The following is a 22,293-nucleotide window of genomic DNA, read 5'->3' as shown; positions in this document are numbered from 1 at the left end:
CAGTTAAAGGAAAATGTGGACTTGGAAGGCTTTCATGGCGTGATAATGAGTGTTCAGGCCAGCATGTTATTGTTAATGTGAAGAGAAGGAGTGGGGAACGCTGGATGACTAGCGACGTTGAGGTTCTAATCAAGAAAAAGACAGAAGTCAGGTATAGACAACTGGAATCAAGTGAATCCCTTGAATTCAAGGGTTCAGGCAAGAGCTTTGACAGGGTAAAGGAGAATCCAAAGAGATTGACTGAGTATATTAAGAGCAAAAGAGTAAGTAGGGAGAATCGGGCCCCTTAAAGATCAACAAGGCCATCTTCCTGTGGAACCACAAGAGATGGGTGAGATCCCAATATTTACTATGGAAAAAGATACGGCAGTTAGGGAACTTGAAATAAATACTGATGTCCTGAAAACAGTCACATTGTAGAGGACTTGCTGGAGGTCTTGGAAGTGCATAAAGGTAGATAAATCCTGAGACTTGGTTAAGTGTATCCCAGGGCATTGTGAGGGGCAAAACTATGGGACCCTTAGCAGAGATATTTGTATCATTGGCCACCACTGGTGAGGTACCAGAAGACTGAGATTGGTTAATTTTGTTCCATTATTTAAGAGAGGCTGCAAAGAAAAGACCAGGAACTACAGCCTGATGAGCCTGACATCGGTGTTAAGTAAGTTGTTGGAGGGGATTCTGAGAGACAGGGTCTACATATAAAGACTGATTAGGTTCAGAAGGCTGGGCATTGTGTATGGGAAATTGTCACTAAAATTTGATTATGTTTTGAAGAGGTGACCAACAAGGTCGATGAAGGCAGAGTTGTAGACTTTATCTACATGGACCTTAGCAAGACCTTTGACAAGGTACAGCATGCTAGACACAGGTGAGATTGCATAGGATCCAGGGAGACCTAGCCAATTAGATTCAAAAATGGCTTGATGCTAAGAGATAGAGGGTTATTGTTCAGACTGGAGGCTTATGACCAGTATGCCACAAGGATTGGTGCAGAGTCCACTATTGTTCATTATTTATGTGAACAACTTGAATGAGAATATAGGAGGCATGGTTAGTAAGTTTGCAGATGACACCAAAGTTGGTGATACAGTGAACAGAAATCTTGGGCTGGGGCTGGGGGGGGGCAAGGAATGGCAGACGGAGGTTCATTTTGATAATTGTAAAGATTTTACATTTTAAAACAAACCAGAACAGGATTTAGAGTTTGAGCAGAGACCTAAGGCTGCAAGTACCTAGTTCTTTGAAAGTGGTGTCATGTGGTGAAGAATACAGTTGGCACACTTAGAAATACTCAGAGCATTTGAGTATAGGAATTGGGACATCCTGTTAAAGAATTGTACCTGACATTTGTTGGAACAGAGGAGGCTGAGGAATAACCTTATAGAGGTTTATAAAATCATGAAGGGCATCGATGAGGTGAATAGCCTAGGTCTTTTCCCCAGATTGAGAGTCTGAAGTTGCATAGGTTTAAGGTGAGAGGAAAGATGTAAAAGAAACCTGAGGAGTAACTTTCTCTGAGGGTGGTGTGTATATGAAGCAAACTGCCAGAGGAAGTGGAAGAGATGGGTACAATTACAACATTTGAAAGACATTTGTACAGCTACTTGAATAGGAAAGCTTTAGATGGGTATGGCAAATGGGAATAGTTCAGTTTAGGAAGCTTGGCTGGCATTGAGTTTGGCCACCAAAGTTTCTTCTGTTTCTGATCTGTATGGCTCTGTCTTTGATTTTGCTTTAAGAATTGTATTTTTTAATTCCTTCATGGGATGTAGGTATTACTAGAAGGCCAGTATTGATTGCCTGTCCCAAATTGTCTAGAGGGCAGTGAAGAGTCACCCACATTGCTGTCAGTCTGGAGTCATGTAGCCCAGACCAAGTAAGAATTGCAGCTTCCTTCTCCCAAGGACATTAGTGAGCCAGATGGGCTTTTCTGATGATCAACAATGGATTCATAATCTTGAGACTATTCATTCCAGATTTTTACTGAATTTGAATTCCTCCATCAGGATTTGAACCCAGATTCCCCACGATGTATTAATGGCGTCCCTAGATTATCAGTCCAACGATAATTCCACTAAGCCATCACTCCCCCATGGGACTTGGGAATATCTGGATAATTTTCTACTTTGTTGGGTCGATGTCAGTTTTGTAACTAGCTGCACTGAAATGGTTTGGCCAGAAGTCCAGTTAGTTTTGGCATACAGTCTTCAATACATCTGGGATGTTGTTTTTACTTATAGCTTTCACTATATCCAGTGCAGATAGCGGTCAGTTATGGAGAGAACTGTGTTATCTAAACAAATTTTTTTTGTTCGTCTCATAATTGTTTGTTGTTCATAACTTACGGCAGAACTATAGAACTTTAAATTTACTACTTTGATTCAGTTGTGTGATATGGATATTGCTAGCTGGCCAACATGATTTTGTCCTCTCCACAGTTGCCCACGAGAAGTTGGGCCATATCAATGTCCCATGATCCAAAAGGTGTTCATATGTGCACTGACAATCTCCTAGCGCCATCATGTCAAAATCCCTCTTGATGTTTCATTGATGCTAATTATTCATGTTGGACCAGCACCCAATGTTGGATGAGTGTAAGTGAGGGCATGGAAGGTTAGTGAAATGGGCAGATATGTGGCTAATGACATTTGATACAGAAGTGAGTGTTGGTAAGATTTTGGAGCAAACATTAAAGACAACGGGGAATGCGATTATCCAAGAACAGTATCACATGATGTGGACAGTGTGTCTGGAAGCTATGCTTATCATTTTTGGATTGAAATCAGAAATTTCTTTACTGCCTGAATTCTTTGGAATCCTCTACCCAGTAGGGGTATGGAAATTTCATTGAGTATAATTATGACTGAGACATACTTTTAATCGCAGGAAGCCAAAGGATAAGGTGGGAAAGTAGAATTGAGGAAGTAGTTGAGCCATGATCATGTATGAAAGCAGTTTGGCTTATGTATTCTACTCCTTCTGTTTGTAAATGAAGGGTATAATTAGTGATGCAAGGACTTGGGAGACCAGATCATTGGTGTATGGCATCCTGGGCCTTGTAAAGTGAGATATCGACTGCAAGAAAGGAAATTTTAATTATGAATTTAATGCCCTATCTGAGGTTTTTAAACCAGTTTAAGTCTAGTTCTTAGCACAGTATTTTATGAAGGGAGTGGGTCTGTATGGACTCTAGGCTGAATGGCCTGCTTCTACACTTCAGTGATTCTGAACTTCTGTGATATGACTAAAGAAATTTGGTAGCTTTAACAAAAGTGAAATGTTACCTACGAATTGCCATAAGACTGTCCTCGTCTTATTCACTAGGTTAACAACACTGCACAATTTGTGAAGCTAACTTAAGTCTGGCAGATCATAATATTCTCTGGCAAAAGAATTTGCCATTCTTAACTGTTCCAATGTACTAGTAATTGTCATCCTGTGCTGTAGTTGGTAATTCATTGTCCACTCATCGTTGTGCAAAGATGATGCAAACTGGTAGCTACATACCAGAAATGCAAGAACTTTCAGCCACAAAGAATGCTGACACCCAAATGTCAAGTAAAACATTGGTAAATAAAGCACTGTAGAAAATAAAATGTTATATGGTTTACTTCCTGGTGGAAGTTCTTAGTTCTGGAATGCACTGTAATTTTCTACTGGAATACTAAGGCAACTAATAGTATAAAAAAACTGATTTGCTGGAGAAACTCCAGTTGGGCTGGCAGCATCTGTGGAGAGACGTTAACATTTTGAATCCAATAACCCTTCCATAGTAAGTATTTACTATATAAACAAATGTCATTCTAATAGAACAAACTGTTCAAAGCAACAGAAGTAATTACAAATATTTTGTTTCCTTTTCAGCCAATGAATCTGGGAATTCAACCAATCAAAGCACTGAAGATTCGACTAAAATACAGATGTCGGTGTCAGAAAGTGGAGCAGGAACCATGGAACCGTGTAGTCTGGTGGTGGTGGTTGTAGAGAATAAAGTAATTTTTTTTTGTCCAAATATTTAGAAATGTGTCCAGATTAATTGATGCAAAATTATACTTTAGATATGATACCAGGAAACTTTCAAAGGATTTACCTGTTAATTAAAAGCTAATTTAGTAACTTAGCTTTGTTTGTCAATAATTTAGTGGACTGTCCATTATTATGAGTCAAAAGACTTTGTGCTGAGGCAGAAACCTTCAGCTCGTTGAAAACAAACAGATCTGCCACCAAAGTGCGAGACTACGAACTGGGAAGCAGAATTAGAATAAGTGACTAAATTATTTAGCCACTGCACTCATGGACTGAATGGCTATTTTCTGTTGTACAACTCTCTCAACAACACTTTTCTATAGTGCCTACAGGATATGGAAAGTATCCGAGATTGAAGCATGATTTTAATTGAATTGCAGTGTGTTTTTAAAATGACGTTCAGTTGTAAAGGAGGCCCCATTATGCCAAACAGTTTTGGTTTTGATCCTATTTGCGCATTCAATTGCACTTGTAGCTTAAAATTGTTTCCCTGCTGATCTTGTATTTCATATTGCAATATCATTAAAGTCATAATCATTTATGGCACAGGTCATTTGAACAAATAACTCTGCCAGCACCCATGGAGCAATCCAGTCATTGTCACGGTCCTATTCCATCCCAGTAGCCCTGCAGGTTTATTTCTTCAAGTGCCCATCCAATTTCTTTGGAAATTTTATTTCTATCCACACAACTCCTGTGGATAGAAAGTTTCTGGCTATTTCCACTTGCTGTACAAAACAGAATTCTTGCAGTTTCTTTGTACTTCTTGACTTAAAAAAAATTACTTATGGTCTTTGTGTTGTCTGTGGGAAGAGTTGGTCTTCAACTTTAAATCTAAATCTCCGCGCAATCTCACTTACTGAGAAAAAGCCAGCTTTTTTTTCCTGAAATATTCAAATGAGAGCAATAGCAGACTAATCCACTCCTAAAAATAAAACCACTAGACCATAAGAGTTGACAATGGCCTAGTGATAGTATCGCTAAACTATTAATCCAGAACCCAGGCGATGTTGTAGGGGCAGAGATACTAAATGAGTAGTTTGCATCATTGTTTATTGTGGAGAAAGATATAAAAGATAGAGAACATGAGCAAATAGTGGCATCTGGAAAACGTCCATCTTGCAGAAGAAAAGCTGCTGGACTACTTAAATGCATAAAGTTGGATAAATCCCCAGGATCTGCTGAAAGTACCCAAGAACTCTAGGAAGCTAGAGAAGTGATTCCTGGGCCCCTTGCTGAGATATTTGTATCATTGATAGTCACAGGTGAGGTGCTGGAAGACTGGAGGTTGGCTAACATGTTGCCATTCTATAAGAAATTTGGTAAGGAAAAGCCAGGGAGCTATAGACTGGGGAACCTGACATTGGTGAGGGCCAAGTTGTTGGAGGGAATTCTGAGGGACAAGATTTTGGAAAGGCAAGGATTAATTAGGAATAGTCAACTTTGTGTGGGTAATTGTCTCACTGACATGATTTTTTTGAAGAAGTGAATAAAATGATTGATGAAAGATTGATAAATATTATTTGCATGGACTTCAGTAAGGTGTTCGACAAGTTTCCTCATAGTAGACTGACTAACAAGACTAGATCACCTGCAATACGGAGAGCTAGCCATTTGGATTCACAAATGACTCGAAAATAGAAGACAATGGTAGTAGAGGGTTGCTTTTCAGGCTTGGAGGCCTGTGACCAATGATGTGTCACATGGATCGGTGTTTGGTCCACTGCTTTTTGTCATGTGACTACATAGGTAGTGGTGCAAATGAAGAAAAACATACTGCTGGCTCACAGCAGTGTAACTTGCACAGCTGCTCCATTTGCCTGCTTTTAAGTCTCTAGACAGAGGAGTTCATTCTGAGAAAAATATACAGCAAAATTCACAGCTGACATTGGAGAAATCTGTCTGTGGGAGTTCTGAGCAAGGGAGCAACTTCAGTGGCTTTTTAAAGTGTAACCCTACTGGCTTTCTTTTATAAATCTACAATAGAGTGAGTGGGTTTTTTGATTATATGTTGTTGAGATCTATGTCTTAATTAAGCTTTAAAAAATGAAAACATAGATACTAAGATGGTCTGGAGCACTTGTTTTAGAACAGTAAGAGTATGCTATTTTCTGGGTCTGTAGATTAAGGTGCAAAGATGGCCTGTAGTAGAGTGAAATGCTCTTCCTGTTGGAAATGGGAGCATATGGAGAGTTTCCATGTTACTGATTTATTTTGGTGTTGGTTGCAAATCCTCAGATTGCACGGGTCAGTTGAAGCTGCAATTAGAGGCAGTGAGGAATTTACAAGAGCTAGGGGTTGTGACAGGTGGCAGTTGCAGGGAGGAGATAAACCAAAGGTACAGTCAGGTACATAGGTAACTTCCAGGAAAGAAAGGAGAAGGCAGCAGGTTATACAGGAATCTCCTGTGGCTATCCATATCTTGAACAAGTAGCAGATGATGGACTCTAATGTAGCACTGACAGTCAGGTTTCTGGAACCAAGACATGTTCTAATATAATGAGGGGTATACCAGGTTCCAAGCGATCAATAGTGATCGGTGACTCTCGAGGCACAGGCAGCAAAGTATCATAATGGTCTGTTGCCTATCTGGATCCAGGATCAAAGATATCCGAGATGGTTCAAAATATTCTCAAAGGGGAGCAGGATCCGCAAGAGGTCATTATACACATTGGAACTAACAGCATAGGAAGTGAAAAGGATGAGATTCTGTGGAGAGAGTATAGAAAGTTAGGCAGGAATTTAAGAAGGAGGTCCTCAAGGATAGTGATATCTGGGTTACTCCCAGTGTCACAAGCTAGTGAGGGTAGGAATAGGAGGATAGAGCAGATGAATGCATGGCTAAGGAGCTGGTGCGGGGGAGAAGGATTCACATTTTTTGGCCATTGGAATGTCTTCTGGGGTAGAAGTGACTTGCATAAGAAGGACTGGTTGCTCTTGAATTGAAAGGGGGCTAATATCCTTGGTCGAGACATTTGCTAGAATTGCTCATGAGGATTTAAACTGATAAGGTGTTGGGAGGCAGGAAGTCTCCGAAAGAGAGCAGTCTGAAACTGGTACAGTTGGAAAAAAGGGACAAGTCAAACAGGACAGACAGGAACAAAGTAGAGAACGAGACAGGACTGATAAATTAAACTGCGTTTATTTCGATGCAAGAGTCCTAACAACAGGTAAGGCAGACAAACTCCTTGAATAGGAACATGGGACTGGGATATCATAGCAATTACAGGGATGTGGCTCAGGGTTGGATGGGACAGGCAGCATAATGTTTCAGGGTATTGAAGCTATAGGAAAGATTGAAAAGGAGGAAAAGAGGGGAGTTTTGGATTAAGGATAGCCTTACAGCTGTACTTATAGAACAAAGAAAAATACAGCGCAGTACAGGCCCTTTGGCCATCGATGTTGCTCCGATCCAAGCCCACCAAATCTACTCTAGCCCACTGTTCTCCATATGCCTATCCAATGACCGTTTAAATGCCCATAAAGAGAGAGAGTCCACCACTGCTACTGGCAGGGCATTCCATGAACTCACAACCCGCTGAGTAAAGAATCTACCCCTAACATCTGCCCTATACCTACCTCCCCTTAATTTAAAGTTATGCCCCCTCGTAATGGCTGACTACGTGGAAAAGGGTTCTCATGGTCAACCCTATCTAAACTCCTAATCATCTTGTACACCTCTATCAAATCTCCCCTAAACCTTCTTTTCACCAGTGAGAACAGCCCCAAGTGCCTCAGTCTTTCTTCATACGATCTTCCTACCATACCAGGCAACATCCTGGTAAACTCCCTCTGCACCCGTTCCAGTGCCTCCACATCCTTCCTATAGTATGGTGACCAAAACTGCTCTCAATATTCCAGATGTGGCCGCACCAGGGTCTTATACAACTGCAACATGACCTCAGGACTCCGGAACTCAATTCCTCTACCAATAAAAGCCAGTACGCCATATGCCGCCTTCATAGCACTATTTACCTGGGTGGCAACTTTCAGAGGTCTGTGTACATGGACACCAAGATCCCTCTGCTCATCCACACTACCAAGTATCCAACCATTAGCCCAGTACTCCATCTTGTTACTCTTACCAAAGTGAATCACTGCACACTTACCTAAATTGAACTCCATTTGCCACCTTTCTGCCCAGCTCTGCAGCTTATCGATATCCCGCTGTAACCTGCCACATCCTTCCTCACTGTCAACAACTCCACCGACTTTCGTATCATCCGCAAACTTGCTCACCCAACCTTCTAGTCCCTCCTCCAGGTCATTTATAAAAACGACAAACAGCAATGGTCCCAAAACAGATCCTTGCGGAACACTGCTAGTAACTTAGGGAAGATATTCCTGGGAAAATGTCCAGGAAAATTATTTGGGTGGAACTGAGAAATAAAGGATGATCACCTTATTGGGAGGGTGCTATAGACCTGACTCCACGCCACCCACCCCCCCCCAACCCCCAGTAGTCAGCAGGAAAATGGGAATCCGATTTGACAGGAAATCTGTTATCTGTACAAGTAATAGGATAGTTATGTTAGGAGATTTTAACTTTCCAAACGTTGACTCAAACTGCCATCGTGTTTCGGGTTTAGATGCAGAGTTGTTTAAGTGATTTAGTATGTGGATATACTGACTCAAAGATGCAAAACTTGACCTAGTCTTGGAGAAATAAGGTAGGGCAGATGATTGAGGTGGTGGAGCACTTTGGGACCAGTGACGATAATTCTGTTATTTTAAAATAGTGATGGAAAAGGATAGACCAGATCCAAGTTAAAAGTTCTAAATTGGAGGCAGGACATTAGGCAAGAACTTTCAGATGTTGGTTGTGGATGGATGTTCCCAGGTAAAGGAATGGCTGAAAAACTGGAATACTTCAAAAATGAGATAACGAGAGTCCAGAGATGATATGTTCCTCTTCGGGTGAAGGGCAAGGCTGGTAGATGTAGGGAATACTGGATGACTAGAAAAATTGAGGTTTTGGTTGGAGGAAAAAGGCAGTATGAGTATAATTAAGAGGGAAATCAGGAGGGCAAGTAGGGTTATGGAGAATCCGAAGGGATTCTACAAATACTTTTAAGGGCAAAAGAGTAACAATGCTGTACGTCTCTATGACTTTATGACTCTAAGGGTGCGAATAGGACCCCTCCAAAATCAGCAAGGTAGCTTGTGTGGAATGCAGGTGATGAGGGAGATAAATAAATATTTTGCATCCGTATTTAAGTGGAGAAGCTTATGGAAGATAGAGAATGTGGGGAAATAAATAGCTACATCTCAAAAAATGTCCATATCACAGAGGAGGTGGTGCTAGATGTCTTAATGTGTAAAGGCGGATAAATCCCTGGGACCTGATCAGGTATACGCTAGAACTCTGTGGGAAGCTTAGGGAAGTGAGAGGGTTTACCATCTTGCATACAGTCGACGGCTATGTAACAACTTGATGAAGTCAGACTATGATATTTCTAAAATAATAGAAATGACATGTTGGCAAAGCTCAGCAGGTCTAGTGGCATCTGGGAAGAGCGAATTGGTTTAATTTGAGTCCAATTTGGCACTAAAAGGGAAGGGCAAAATGCTGGACTGCCTCATGGCTATGCCATATACATTTCAATTCAGAAAGATTCTTTTAATCTGTCCAGGTACATCCAGACCTATGGAGTTTCTCCAATTCATGGATGCTAGAGATCTGAAATAAAAAGTTTTGCTTTTGTTGAAGGTTGTTTAAACTCTTTAATTTGAGCATTTGTTTAACTTAAAATAGGCTACAAAATTTGCCAGGACAAAATGAACTTCATGAGTAACTTGCAGAAGAGGTTTGCAATCAGCAAGTGGTAGCTTAGTATTCACAAACTAAGGACTGTCAGGCTTCCTGACAACACACAGTATGTGTTTCATCCACTTCAGACTGCATAGAATGTTTTTTGCTGTTAAACAGACATTTTAGTAAAATTGCTTGACTTAAGGCTTCAGATGTATCTTCATCTGTAGGTAAGGGTTTAAATCCAGGTGAGATCAGATTTGGCTGCATTGATGGATGTGAAATTTAATCTTGACAGGCTTTATCTGTTTTCTGCTGGCAGAGATTTTTTTTTAAAGGTCAGTGCATATTGGAGTAGATTGTTCTCCACATAAGCAATTTTGAAGCATGCATACATAATGCTGGTATAGATTTCATGAGAGTGAGTTCCATTTCTCAGTAATAATGTGCATTCTTTTAATGAATGCCACTATAACATTTTAAACATTAAAATGTTTGAAGTGACAAAGTTTAGATGGCCTTCCTGAATCTGAAGCCAGTAAAATTTAATGAAGGACATAAATATGTCTATCTTTCAGTCCTTAACACTCTATGCTGGTCATTAAAGATCATGGCTGCAAATGTGTTGCTGGTCAAAGCACAGCAGGTTAGGCAGCATCTCAGGAATAGAGAATTCGACGTTTCGAGCAGAAGCCCTTCATCAGGAATGATCATGACAGATCCAGATCAACTCCGTCTTCCTCCACTGTGCCCAAATTTCTCAATGACCTTTTGTAATATTCAAAAATCAAGCAGTCAGTTTTGAATAAACTCTTGTTGCCTAATCCAAACATTTTGGATATTTAATATTAGCAAGTCAATGTTTGTGCATAGAAGGAAATTCTTTGAAGCACATTGGTATATTAAGGATGAGGGTATGTTATGCTACCAGAAACAATTTTGTCACCTTTTTAATCAGTTTTTTTAATATATCCATTCATTTTTCCTGTAGGCAGCTGCAGAAGAACTCTGTTCTCTTCTTAGTCAAGTCTTCCAAGTTGTTTACACAGAGTCCACAATAGACTTTTTGGACAGAGCAATATTTGATGGTGCATCTACCCCAACTAAGCACATGTCTATATACAGTGGTAAGTATTTAGAATTCTGCGTTCTTGAGGTTTTGGCTCTAGCTGAATTTATCCATGCTGAGCATTTTGTAATGTCCACATAAAGTATATTGAACATCAAATTTGGAGTTCATTTATTTCAAAAATCTAATCCTGGTTGCTTTGCACAGTTATGAAAATCCATAGATTTTCTAGTTTGTATAGCTGGAGCTCAGCTGGGGTGCTGGATTTAAATATTGAATTGCTTACATTTGTGGAAACGTGGATGAGAGAGAGAGTACCAAAAACATCAGGAAACCATACAATATGTGCCACCCAGCCATTATAATGGCAGCATCTGGGATGAAAATAAAACACTCAGGGTATGTCACCCTGACAAACAATTGGTATTTAAATTTGTGCTTGCTAAAATGATACATCAGCAGACAATTTAAATTCTTCCCAGTCTGATATTTTAGTGTCATTCATCTGGACTCCAGAAATAATATACGAGTGCTGGCCAAACGAAAATCATGTATAACAAGTGTTTCATGGCCAGATCTAACTACTTTATTCATCTTTCACCGAAAAGAGCAGTCAGTTACCATTGATGTGTCATCATAGTTGCCTTTTCTACTGATTTCTATGTAAGGGCTTCCAAAGGGCAGTTAAGAATCAAACATCTTGCTGTGGGTCAGGAGTCTCATGTATCCGAGACCAGGTAACGATGGCAGATTTCCTTCCCTAAAGGACATTGATCCAGATTGGTCTTTACGGTAATCCACAGTGGTTCGTGGTTGCTGTTAGAATGGCGTTGATCAAGATTTTATGCTTTTAGTTCCGTTTGGAAAATGCTTCTTAACAGAAACTTTAATGTAATCCGTTATGAAGTACAGTTTTAAGTATGTACACAGTTAACAAGTCAACTTTACCTTGTGGTTAATATTATTGTTTTGTAAATTGTTACACCATTTATTCCATTGAATACCACAAAGGCAAGTCAGAATCAACATGTAATAAACTGTCCAAGATTTAGTCAAGTTTCCAACTGATCGTTACTAATTTTTGTTACAGTTATGTCCTTGTCACGGTATTTTGAAGTTTTCAGGATTTTTTTTGCTACCATGCTGGATTGTCTAGAAGTTTTCAGATCATGTTATTTTAGTGTTTGGTTACTTTAAAATAAACTTTATCTGTGTTGACCTTGGGTTTGGAGGTGGGTGGAGTCCGAGCTTTCGCCGGTCTGGCATACCACTTGAATGTGCATTTTCCACCAGCAATTGCAATGACTATAAGCATCCTTGGCATCTTCAGCCTTGGATTGGTAATCTGAGAAGTATTTCAGTACTTTCACTCCTGAAATGGCTAACATTTATTGAGATCAAATTGGCCTGTATTTCTCAGTAATGTTCAAAGTAGCAAACTTGACAAGGTACCCAGTAGAAAACAGAGTTATTTTGGACAGCTGTCTAACCTGAAAAAGACTTGTTGATGGTAACCTATACTCTTAATATATTGGCCTTTTCAAACAGCACCATTGTTACTTGCACATGTGCATAGCTTTTGTAAAGGATATTGTACTGAAACTTACAAGGATTAGAAAACCTTTTTTTTGTAAGTCATTCTTGGCTAAGTCTATGATCTTTTTAAACAGGGCAGGTTACTTTGGCCTTTTCACAATTCATACTGCAGAGTATGTTACAGTAAGTAGAAGTAGAATATTTGCTTGTCACATCAGGTCCAGAAGGTGGGATAAGTGGATGTGGTGAGCGACATATGTTTTAAAGGTTTTTTATGGAACTTGCATTTTTTTTTTGTGTTCCAGTTATTAAAATGTGAAGGAGTGAGATTCAGCAGTTAAACTAATTTTCAATGTCAGAATGCTGTGTGACTAATTTAAAACATTTTTTGAAAAACATGACTTGTGCTTTTTGTTTGTGTGTGTGTGTGTTTGTGTGTGTGTGTGTATGAATGATGTGGAGGAGCCGCTGTTGGACTGGAGTGGGCAAAGTTAAAAATAACACATCAGGTTATAGTGCAACAGGTTTATTTGGAAGCTTCAGCTTTCGGAGCGCTGCTTCAGCTACCTGGTAAAGGAACAGCGCTCTGAAAGCTAGTGCTTCCAAAAAAAACCTTTTGGATTATAACTTAGTGTTGAGAGATTTTTTTAAAGTAATCGGCATTCCTTCCTTCTGTCTCTAATGCAGTCTCCTCACTAGTGCAATCACAGTTTAGCATGGCCCAGCAATCTGTTAGGACCAGAATTCTTTCACAAAACAATTACTAGAATGAAAAGAAGTTAGCTTTTGAAGGTGAAGTTTTCTATTCCATGTAACCATACTTGGTGAACTTCAAAGTTGCTAAGACTTTCAGTCCTAGTGTCGTTAAAATTAAGCATGCCTTCACTGGCCATCACTGGAGTTACTAAATGTAATTTTAGAATTTTGCAGAAGGAGGTAGCTAATTGGCCAATGATACTTCTGTCTGCTGAGTAAAAAGGCAGCCTTAATCATATCTTACCTTCTTTTTCTTTCTTTTATATTTTATTAAAATGGTACCATGTCCTGTCCATACCTTAATAATATTCCAAACAGGTATATTGGATCCTTATCCTTTTTGCATTGAGTCTCCAATCAGTTTCTCTCTACATAAAGTATTCTCTTACTCAATTTCTTCATTGAAAGATTTTCTTAAAGCGAAAATCTTACATTTTACTTCCAGTAAATCTGGCAAGCGATTGAATGGTAATTTAGGTTATGCATTTTGTTTATGCTAATGTTTTCATCCTGTCCCCTCTTTTTTCACTGAATCAACCTCCTCATCTGATAACTAATTTAGCAGTTATACCTGGAATTAAAGATCAGATGAGAAGATATTTTGCCCTTACCTTAATATACTTCTGAGAGAAGCTATTATGCCTTTTTTGCAGTGATTTATAGTGAGGCAAAAATGATGGCCAATGTAATTTTGAAGTAATTATCTGATGCAGCAAAACAATATGAAATGTTTACTTCTTAAAGCATTTTGAATTACCTTACTAATTTACACCATATCCCACAGATCATACAAAATGAAAGTTATCTCCAATTTAAATTTAATCATTTGGTTCTGTTTTTCGAACTGGATTTGATGATGTTATGGCCAAGTACAGTACCAAAAAATGTCTTTACCCAGCTGGCAAAAGATGAAGCTTTGATTACATATTTCACACCAAGGCTTGAACTTCATATTTGATTTGCACTCAATTTAATGTGTCTTTTGGAAACAGATGATTCAAGTAAAGCGGACGTTAAAGAGCCGTATGATGCAGAAATCAGTAACTTGTAAGTATTTCCCATAATTTAGCTCTCTTTGACCATCTGCATATTGTGGGAACCTAGTTTTTGTGTAAAGTATATTTGTTATATTGATGAACTACATGGCCTTTGTTCAACTAGATTGAATGAGAAATAGTCAATTAAATTCATGCTGTCAAATGTTCCTTTTCCTGAATAAAGACATGAGATATTTAAAATCTTAATCAGACATGTTGCTCAACCAGAGCTATTGCCAACTGTTGGTCACTATAAAGGTCTCTTTTTTTCAGAAAACAAGTAAAGTAGTTTGACTTGCAAACTCATTTTGTTGGAATGTACGTTGCCCTTTTTTGCCGGTACTTAAATGATCCTTTAGAACTTGGATCAGTTACATAGCCTCCCAACTAGTGATCTGGGATTCGTATGCTATTCTGTGTTCCATAATTTAGATTAGATTAGATTACTTACATCATGGAAACAGGCCCTTCGGCCTAACAAGTCCACACCGACCCTCCGAAGAGCAACCCATCCGGACCCATTATCCTACACCTAACACTATGGGCAATTTAGCATGGCCAATTCACCTAACCTGCATAGTTTTTGGATGGGGGAGGAAACCAGAGCACCTGGAGGAAACCCACACAGACCCGGGGAGAATGTGCAAACTTCACACACAGTTGCCTGAGGTGGGAATTGAACCCGAGCCTCTGGCGCTGTGAGGCAGCAGTGCTAACCACTGTGTGCATGGGTCTATTTCAATTCATTTGAGTGTGCGTTATAATTGCTCATCTAAACTTTTTTTTTAAAAAAAGTAATGTGTAAGAGTCAGGTACAGCATGGGAAAAGGCCCTTCGGTCCAGCCCATCCATACCGACCAGATATCCCAACCCAATCTAGTCCCACCTGCCAGCACCTAGCCCATATCCCTCCAAAACATTCCTATTCACATACCTATCCAAATTCCTTTTAAATGTTGCAATTGTACCAGCCTCCACCACTTCCTCTGGCAGCTCAATCCATACACGTACCTTCCCCTCTCACCCTAAACCTATGCCCTCTAGTTCTGGACTCCCCCACCTCGGGGAAAAGACTTTGTGTATTTATCCTATCCATGCGCCTAATAATTTTGTAAACCTCTATAAGGTCACCCCTCACCTTCCAACGCTCCAGGGAAAACAGCCCCAGCCTGTTCAGCCTCTCCTCATAGCTCAAATTCTCCAAACCTGGCAACATCCTTGTAAATCTTTGCTGAACCCTTTCAAGTTTCACCAACATCTTTCCGATAGGAAGGAGACCAGAATTGCATGCAATATTCCAACAGTGTCTGTACAGCTGCAACATGACCTCCCAACTCCTGTATTCAATATTCTGACCAATAAAAGAAAGCATACTAAACGCCGCCTTCACTATCCTATCTTCCTGTGATTCCATTTTCAAGGAGTTATGAACCTGCACTCTGAGTTCTCTTTGCTCAGCAACACTCTCTAGGACCTTACAATAAGTTCTGCTAAGATTTGCTTTCCCAAAATGCAGCACCTTACCTTTATCTAAATTAAACTCCATCTGCCACTTCTCAGCCCATTGGCCCATCTGATCAAGGTCCTGTTGTAATCCCGAGGTAACCACCTTCGCTGTCCACTGCACCTCCAATTTTGGTGTCATCTGCAAACTTACGAACTGTGCCTCTTATGCTCGCATCCAAATCATTTATGTTAATGACAAAAAGTAGAGGACCCAGCACCGATCCTTGTGGCACTCTACTGGTCACAGGCCTCCAGTCTGAAAAATAATCCACCACCACCACCATCCTGTCTTCTACATTTGAGCCAGTTCTGTATCCAAATGGCGAGCTCTCCCTTTATTCCGTGAGATCTAACCTTGCTAACCAGTCTCCCATGGAAACCTTGTTGACGCCTTACTGAAGTCCATATAGATTACATCTACTGCTCCGCCCTTATCAATCCTCTTTGTTACTTCAAAAAACTCAATCAAGTTTGTGAGACATGATTTCCCATGCACAATGCCATGTTGACTATCCCTAATCAGTCCTTGCCTTTCCAAATACATTTACATCCTATCCCTCCGGATTCCCTCCAACAACTTGCCCACAACCGACGTCCGGTTCACTGGTCTATAGTTCCTGGCTTGTCCTTACTACCCTTGTTAAACAGTGGCACCACGTTAGCCAACCTCCAGTCTTCTGGCACCTCACCTGTGACTATTGATACAAAGATCTCAGCAAGAGGTCCAGAAATCTTTCTGGAATATACTTTCTCTGAATTCTCATTATCTCATTTCTGAAGGCTTCCTATTTTCCAGTCATCTCTTTACCTTCAAACATCTGCCCCCAATCCGCTTTTGAAAGTTCTTGCCTAATACTGTCAAAATTGGCCTTTCTCCAATTTAGAACTTCAACTTATAGATCTGGTCTATCCTTTTCCATCACTCTATTTTAAATCTAATAGAGTTATGGTCACTGGCCCCAAAGTGCTCTCCCACTGACACCTCAGTCACCTGCCCTGCCTTTTTTTTTCCCCCAAGAGTAGGTCAAGTTTTGCACCTTCTCAAGTAGATACATCCACATACTGAATCAGAAAATTTTTTTGTGTACACTTAACAAATTCCTCTACATCTAAACTCTTAATACCATGGCAGTCCCAGTCTATGTTTGGAAAGTTAAAATCCCCTACCGTAACCACCCTATTATTCTTACAGATAGCTGAGATCTCCTTACAAATTTGTTTCTCAATTTCCCTCTGACTATTATAGGGTCTATAATACAATCCCAATAATCTAATCATCCCTTTGTTATTTCTCAGTTCCACCCAAGTAACTTGCCTGGATGTATTTCCAGGAATATGCTCCCTCAGCACAGCTGTAATGCTATCCCTTATCAAAAACGCCACTCCCTTGCCTCCCTTCAATCCTTCCTATAGCATTTGTATCCTGGAATGTTAATCTGCCAGTCCTGCCCATCTTTGAGTCATGTTTTTGTAATTGCTATGATATCCCAATCCCATGTTCCTAACCATGCCCTGAGTTCATCTGCCTTCCCTGTTAGGTCCCTTGCATTGAAATAAATGCAGTTTAATTTATTAGTCCTATTTTGTCCCTGACTGTTTGTTCGACTCGCTTCTGTTCTCAACTGTGCCAGTGTCATATTGATCTCTCTCCCCACTATCTCTCTGGGTCTCACTCCCCCACCTTACAAGTTTAAATCCTCCAGAGCAGCTCTAGCAAATCTCCCTGCCAGTATGTTAGTCCCCGTCCAATTTAGGTGCATACCATCCTCCCTGCACAGGTCACTTCTACCCCAAAAGAAATTCCAATGGTCCAAAAATGTGAATCCTTCTCCCATACACCACCACCTCAGCCATGCATTCATTGGCTCTATCCTCCTATTCCTGCCCTCATTAGCTCATAGCACTGGGAGTAATCCAGATATTACTACACTCGAGAACCTCCTTTTTAAAATTCCTGCTTAACTCTCTGTAATCTCCCTCCGGAATGTCAACCTTTTCCCTTCCAATGTCGTTTGTTCCAATGTGGGCAATGACCTCTTGCTGGCTCCTCTCCCCCTTGAGAGTATTCTGCACCCTCTCTGAGACCTTCTTGATCCTGGCACCAGGGAAGCAACACACCATTCTGATTTTTCGCTGCTGGCCACAGAATGTCTGTCTGTGCCTTGGACTAGAGAGTCCCCTAACACAATTGATCTCTTGGAGCCTGTTAATTGCATTAGAGGCAGTCTCAATACCAGAAACTTGGCTGTTTGTGCTACGCTCCTCTGAGAATCTGTCAGCCCCTACATTTTCCAAAACAGCATACTTGTTTGAAATGGGTATAGACGCAGAAGGCTCCTGCGCTAATTGCCTACCTCTCTTACCTTTCATGGAGTTAACCAATCTATGTGTGGCTGAGACACTTTCTCCCCCCCTCCCTCCCTCCCATAGCTGCCATCCATCGCATACTGTTGTTGTTACAAATTCCTCATTACTCCTAATTGTCCAACCGATCTATTCGGTCTGATGTGATTCGCAACCAAAAGCATTTATTGCAGATATAATCCGCAGTAGCCCTTAAACTCTCTTTAAACTCCCACATCTGACATGAAGCGCTATCACTCTACTAAAGGCCATTTTTGCTCCTTCACAATCTACAGACCCAGAAAATAACACCATCTTATTCCTCTACAAAACGCTGCCCCAGGTTAAATTAATAAGTTATGGCTTATATTTTAAGTTTGATCAAGCGACCTATCTCAAAGAAAAATGAAAAAAGAACCCATTCTACTCACTACTGCAGAATTTCTGTAGGTCCCACTTAAAAACAATACACTTACCTGCTTCTGTGCTGTGAACTTTGCCCAAACAGTTCCTCCAAGATCAATTGTGAATTTCACGGTTTGTTAATTTTCCCAGATGAACTCTGATGTCCAGAGATCCATGAATTCAAACAGCAAAGGCAGTAACTATGCAGTTTCTCTCTTTTTTCTCTCTCTCTCTCCCTCTTTTCTCTCTCTCTCTCTCCCTCTTTTCTCCCTCTCTTTCCCTCTTTTCTCTCTCTCTCTCCCTCTTTTCTCTCTCTCTCTCTCTCTCTCTCTCCCCCTCTTTTCTCTCTCTCTCTCGCTCCTTCTTTTCTCTCTCTCGCTCCTTCTTTTCTCTCGCTCCTTCTTTTCTCTCGCTCCTTCTTTTCTCTCTCTCTCTCCTTTTCTCTCTCTCTCTCCCTCTTTTCTCTCTCTCTCCCTCTTTTCTCTCTCTCTCTCTCCCTCTTTTCTCTCTCTCTCTCCCTCTTTTCTCTCTCTCTCTCCCTCTTTTCTCTCTCTCTCTCCCTCTTTTCTCTCTCTCTCTCCCTCTTTTCTCTCTCTCTCTCCCTCTTTTCTCTCTCTCTCTCCCTCTTTTCTCTCTCTCTCTCCCTCTTTTCTCTCTCTCTCTCCCTCTTTTCTCTCTCTCTCTCCCTCTTTTCTCTCTCTCTCTCCCTCTTTTCTCTCTCTCTCTCCCTCTTTTCTCTCTCTCTCTCCCTCTTTTCTCTCTCTCTCTCTCTCTCTCTCTCTCTCTCTCTCTCTCTCTCCCTCCCTCTCTCCCTTTCCCCCTTCTCTCTCTCTCTCCCTTTCCCCCTCCCCTCTCGCCCTTTCCCCCTCCCCCTGCATTGACCTCACCATGTGCTTCCTTTGTCTATTCTTCTCCCTTTTTAAAACTGCTGTTGTTTTCACTTTTTTCCCCCAAGGTTCCAAAACAATACAACAACATATAAAACAGTAATTGCTGCTCCTGGCATTTGAGGAAATCACCTCCAGCCCCTAAAATACCTGATAAAAGGAGCACTGTCACAGACAGAAATTTTTCCGGTCCTCCATCTTGGATTCTTTAGATAATAATCTGGACCCCCTCCAATGCAGCACATGCATCCTTTTGGACAAAGAGCCCAAAACTGCGTGAAATATTCCAAATGCTGCCGGGCCTTATACGGCCTCAGGAGTACGTTTCTGCTCTTGTATCTAGATCTTTTTAAATAAGTATGCCCTAACTCTCTGCTCTGGGTCTGGTTTGTGAGCTGGGCTGTACTACCCAAATACACAAAACACTTCTTAATGCTTTTGCTCAATCCTATTGATAACCCTCAAACTCCTCACTGACCATATTTGTGTGACAGCTTTTTAAGAGTGATGTAATTGCTGTTGCTCCAAAAGACTCACTTTTTTGAATTTCACTCCTCAAGCCTGTTTCGCCATTCAGTGAGATTATACTGAAAACGTCACCTAACTCAACACAACTAATTGTGCCCTGTATCCTTTTAAAGCTTGGGTCAATATAAGTTGAGTGAACTTTGTTGAAATCTGTCGTTGATCAAGCAGCAATTTATGCTCGCAAGAACAACTCCAGGCTTCCACTAGTCCTTGAACATTGAAGTCTTCCTAACAGTTTTTCAGCTGGCGGAAGACACTGTTTTCCCTAGAGGTTGACATCAGGTTTGCTGGTGAGATTGCTAAACCGGACCCCGTTTGCTGGTGAGATTGCTAAACAGGACCCCATGGTGTTCGGAGCAAGGTGCTGGCGTATATAGATTGGCTGACTGGCAGAAGGCAGAATGTAGGGATAAAGGGTGTTTTTCTTTTAAAATGGCAGCCAGTGACTGATGGAGTTCTACAGGAGTCAGTGTTAAGTTCACAGCTAGTCATGTTTTACACTAATCTGGATGAAGGAACTAAGGGCAAACGTTGCTATGTTTGTGAATGGCACAAAGGTGGAAGGACAGGTAATGTTGAGAAAATAGGAGGTGGCAGAAGGACGGATGAGAGTGGACAAAGAAGTGGCAAATGGAGTGTAATAGAACATAGAACAGTGCAGCACAGTATAGGCCCTTTGGCTCTTAATGTTGTGCTGGCCTTTTATCCTACTCTAAGATCAGACTAACCTACATACCCTTCGTTGTACTAATTTCCACATGCCTATCTGAGTCGCTTAAATGTCCCTAATGTATCCGACTCTACTACCACTTCTGGCAATGCATTTCGTGCACCCACCATTGAGTAAAGAACCTACGTCTGACATCTCCCTTTAACCTTCCTCCAGTTACCTTAAAATTATGATAAACAATTCCACCATGGGAAAAAGTCTCTGGCTGTCCACTCTCTCTATGCCTGTCATCATCTTGTACGCCTCTCTCAAGTCATCCTCCTTCGCTGCAATGGGAAAAGCAAACCTTTCTTCATAAGACATGCCCTCCTGTCCAGGCAGCATCCTAGTAAATCTCCTCGGCACCCTCTCTAAAGCTTTCCTGTAATGAGGAACTGAACACAATGTGGGAAAGTATAAGCTAGTGTACTTTGGTAGGAAGAAAAGAGGCATGGACTCCTTTCCAAATGGTGAAAGGCTTCAGAAATCTGAAGTCTCAGTGTTGGGTTTTCTTAAGGTTAACATGCAGGTTCAGTTGGCAGTTAGGAAGGCAATTCAAGAGGGCTAGAATGCAAGAGCAGAGATGTACTGTTGAGGCTGCATAAGACTGGTCATACTACATTTGGAATATTGAGCAGTTTTGAGCCTCCTCTCTAAAGAAACATGCTGGCATTTGAGGGTGGCCATATCGAACCTACTTGGTCAAGTCATTGTGTATTAAGGTTAAACAGTCCTTACATGATCAGGGGTCAAGGGTTACATGGAAAAGACAGGTGAGTGGGTTAAGAAACCTGATTGAATGGTGGAGCAGTTTTGATGGACCAAATAACTCTTGTTTGCTCATAGATATAGAATTTTAAATCTGTCATATTGACTAGACGCTCCTTGACTGAGATTTTGATTGTCTGTTATTGCACATTAACTGATCTAGATTAACTTTCTGGTGGCTTGGCTTGAAAACACATTTCTCCAGGAAATGTTTTCACTTTTTATTTCTTTATTTACTGCACTTTAACTACTGTTAAGGGACCTATAATGTGTGCATGACCTCTATCTTTATTTCTTATTTCTATTCAAACTGATTCTACATTCCATTTCTTCAGGAAGTCAGTACTGAACTAAACCTCCCTTATAATTAACAGAACCATCCACCACGCTTTTCCTAGCTTGTGAAATTCCAATATGTCTCTCCCTTCATTTGGATCCAACATCAGTTCCCCCTCGCCCATGAGCGTAGATTATATAGGACAATGAGAAAGCATGATGGGTGGAATTTGCAATGGTTGAGGTGTTGCATTTTGTCAGAAGCGCAAGAGCGAAGAATTGGAGACTTAATAGACTTAATCATACAGGAGTGGGGGATGTGTGTTTAATGTGCATAGATCCTTTTAAAGATGAAGGAAATATTGGAGTGCAATTAGCATTTAAGTAGAGGCATTGAGTACAAAGCAAGGAGTTCTATTGAAGCCTGATGAAGCACGAAGGTGAAAGCTAGCATTTTTCAGCCTACTTTTGTCACATTTTAGGAAGGCTATATGCAACCTTGTGAGGGTGCAAGGCAGCTTTAATGAAATTGTTCCAGGAAGAAGGACTTGGGTTGAAGAAGTTGGTATTGTTTTCTTTGATGCAAAAGAGGTCGGGGGAATTTGAATGTACAAGATTACAACTTGTTGAGACAATGACATAAAAATTGTTCCTATTAATTAATGGTAGATGCACTCTGGAGACACAAACTT

General features: G+C 40.7%; 1 protein-coding gene across 3 annotated transcripts in view; it reads left to right on the top strand.

Annotated features, from left to right (window-relative positions):
• ccm2 (CCM2 scaffold protein) overlaps positions 1–22,293 on the top strand; it is a 119,026-nt gene that overhangs the window by 77,516 nt on the left and 19,217 nt on the right. For all 3 annotated transcript variants that reach the window (XM_060851534.1, XM_060851552.1, XM_060851543.1), the window contains exons 5-7: positions 3,868–3,995; positions 10,773–10,908; positions 14,135–14,189. In XM_060851534.1, the coding sequence (XP_060707517.1) occupies positions 3,868–3,995; positions 10,773–10,908; positions 14,135–14,189 (319 nt within the window). The remainder of the gene's footprint in view (positions 1–3,867; positions 3,996–10,772; positions 10,909–14,134; positions 14,190–22,293) is intronic.

Source organism: Hemiscyllium ocellatum, chromosome 3, assembly GCF_020745735.1.
Source record: "Hemiscyllium ocellatum isolate sHemOce1 chromosome 3, sHemOce1.pat.X.cur, whole genome shotgun sequence".
In the NCBI taxonomy this organism is placed as follows: domain Eukaryota; kingdom Metazoa; phylum Chordata; class Chondrichthyes; order Orectolobiformes; family Hemiscylliidae; genus Hemiscyllium; species Hemiscyllium ocellatum.
Note: the sequence above shows the minus strand (reverse complement) of the source record. Positions and strands in the feature narration are given on the sequence as shown.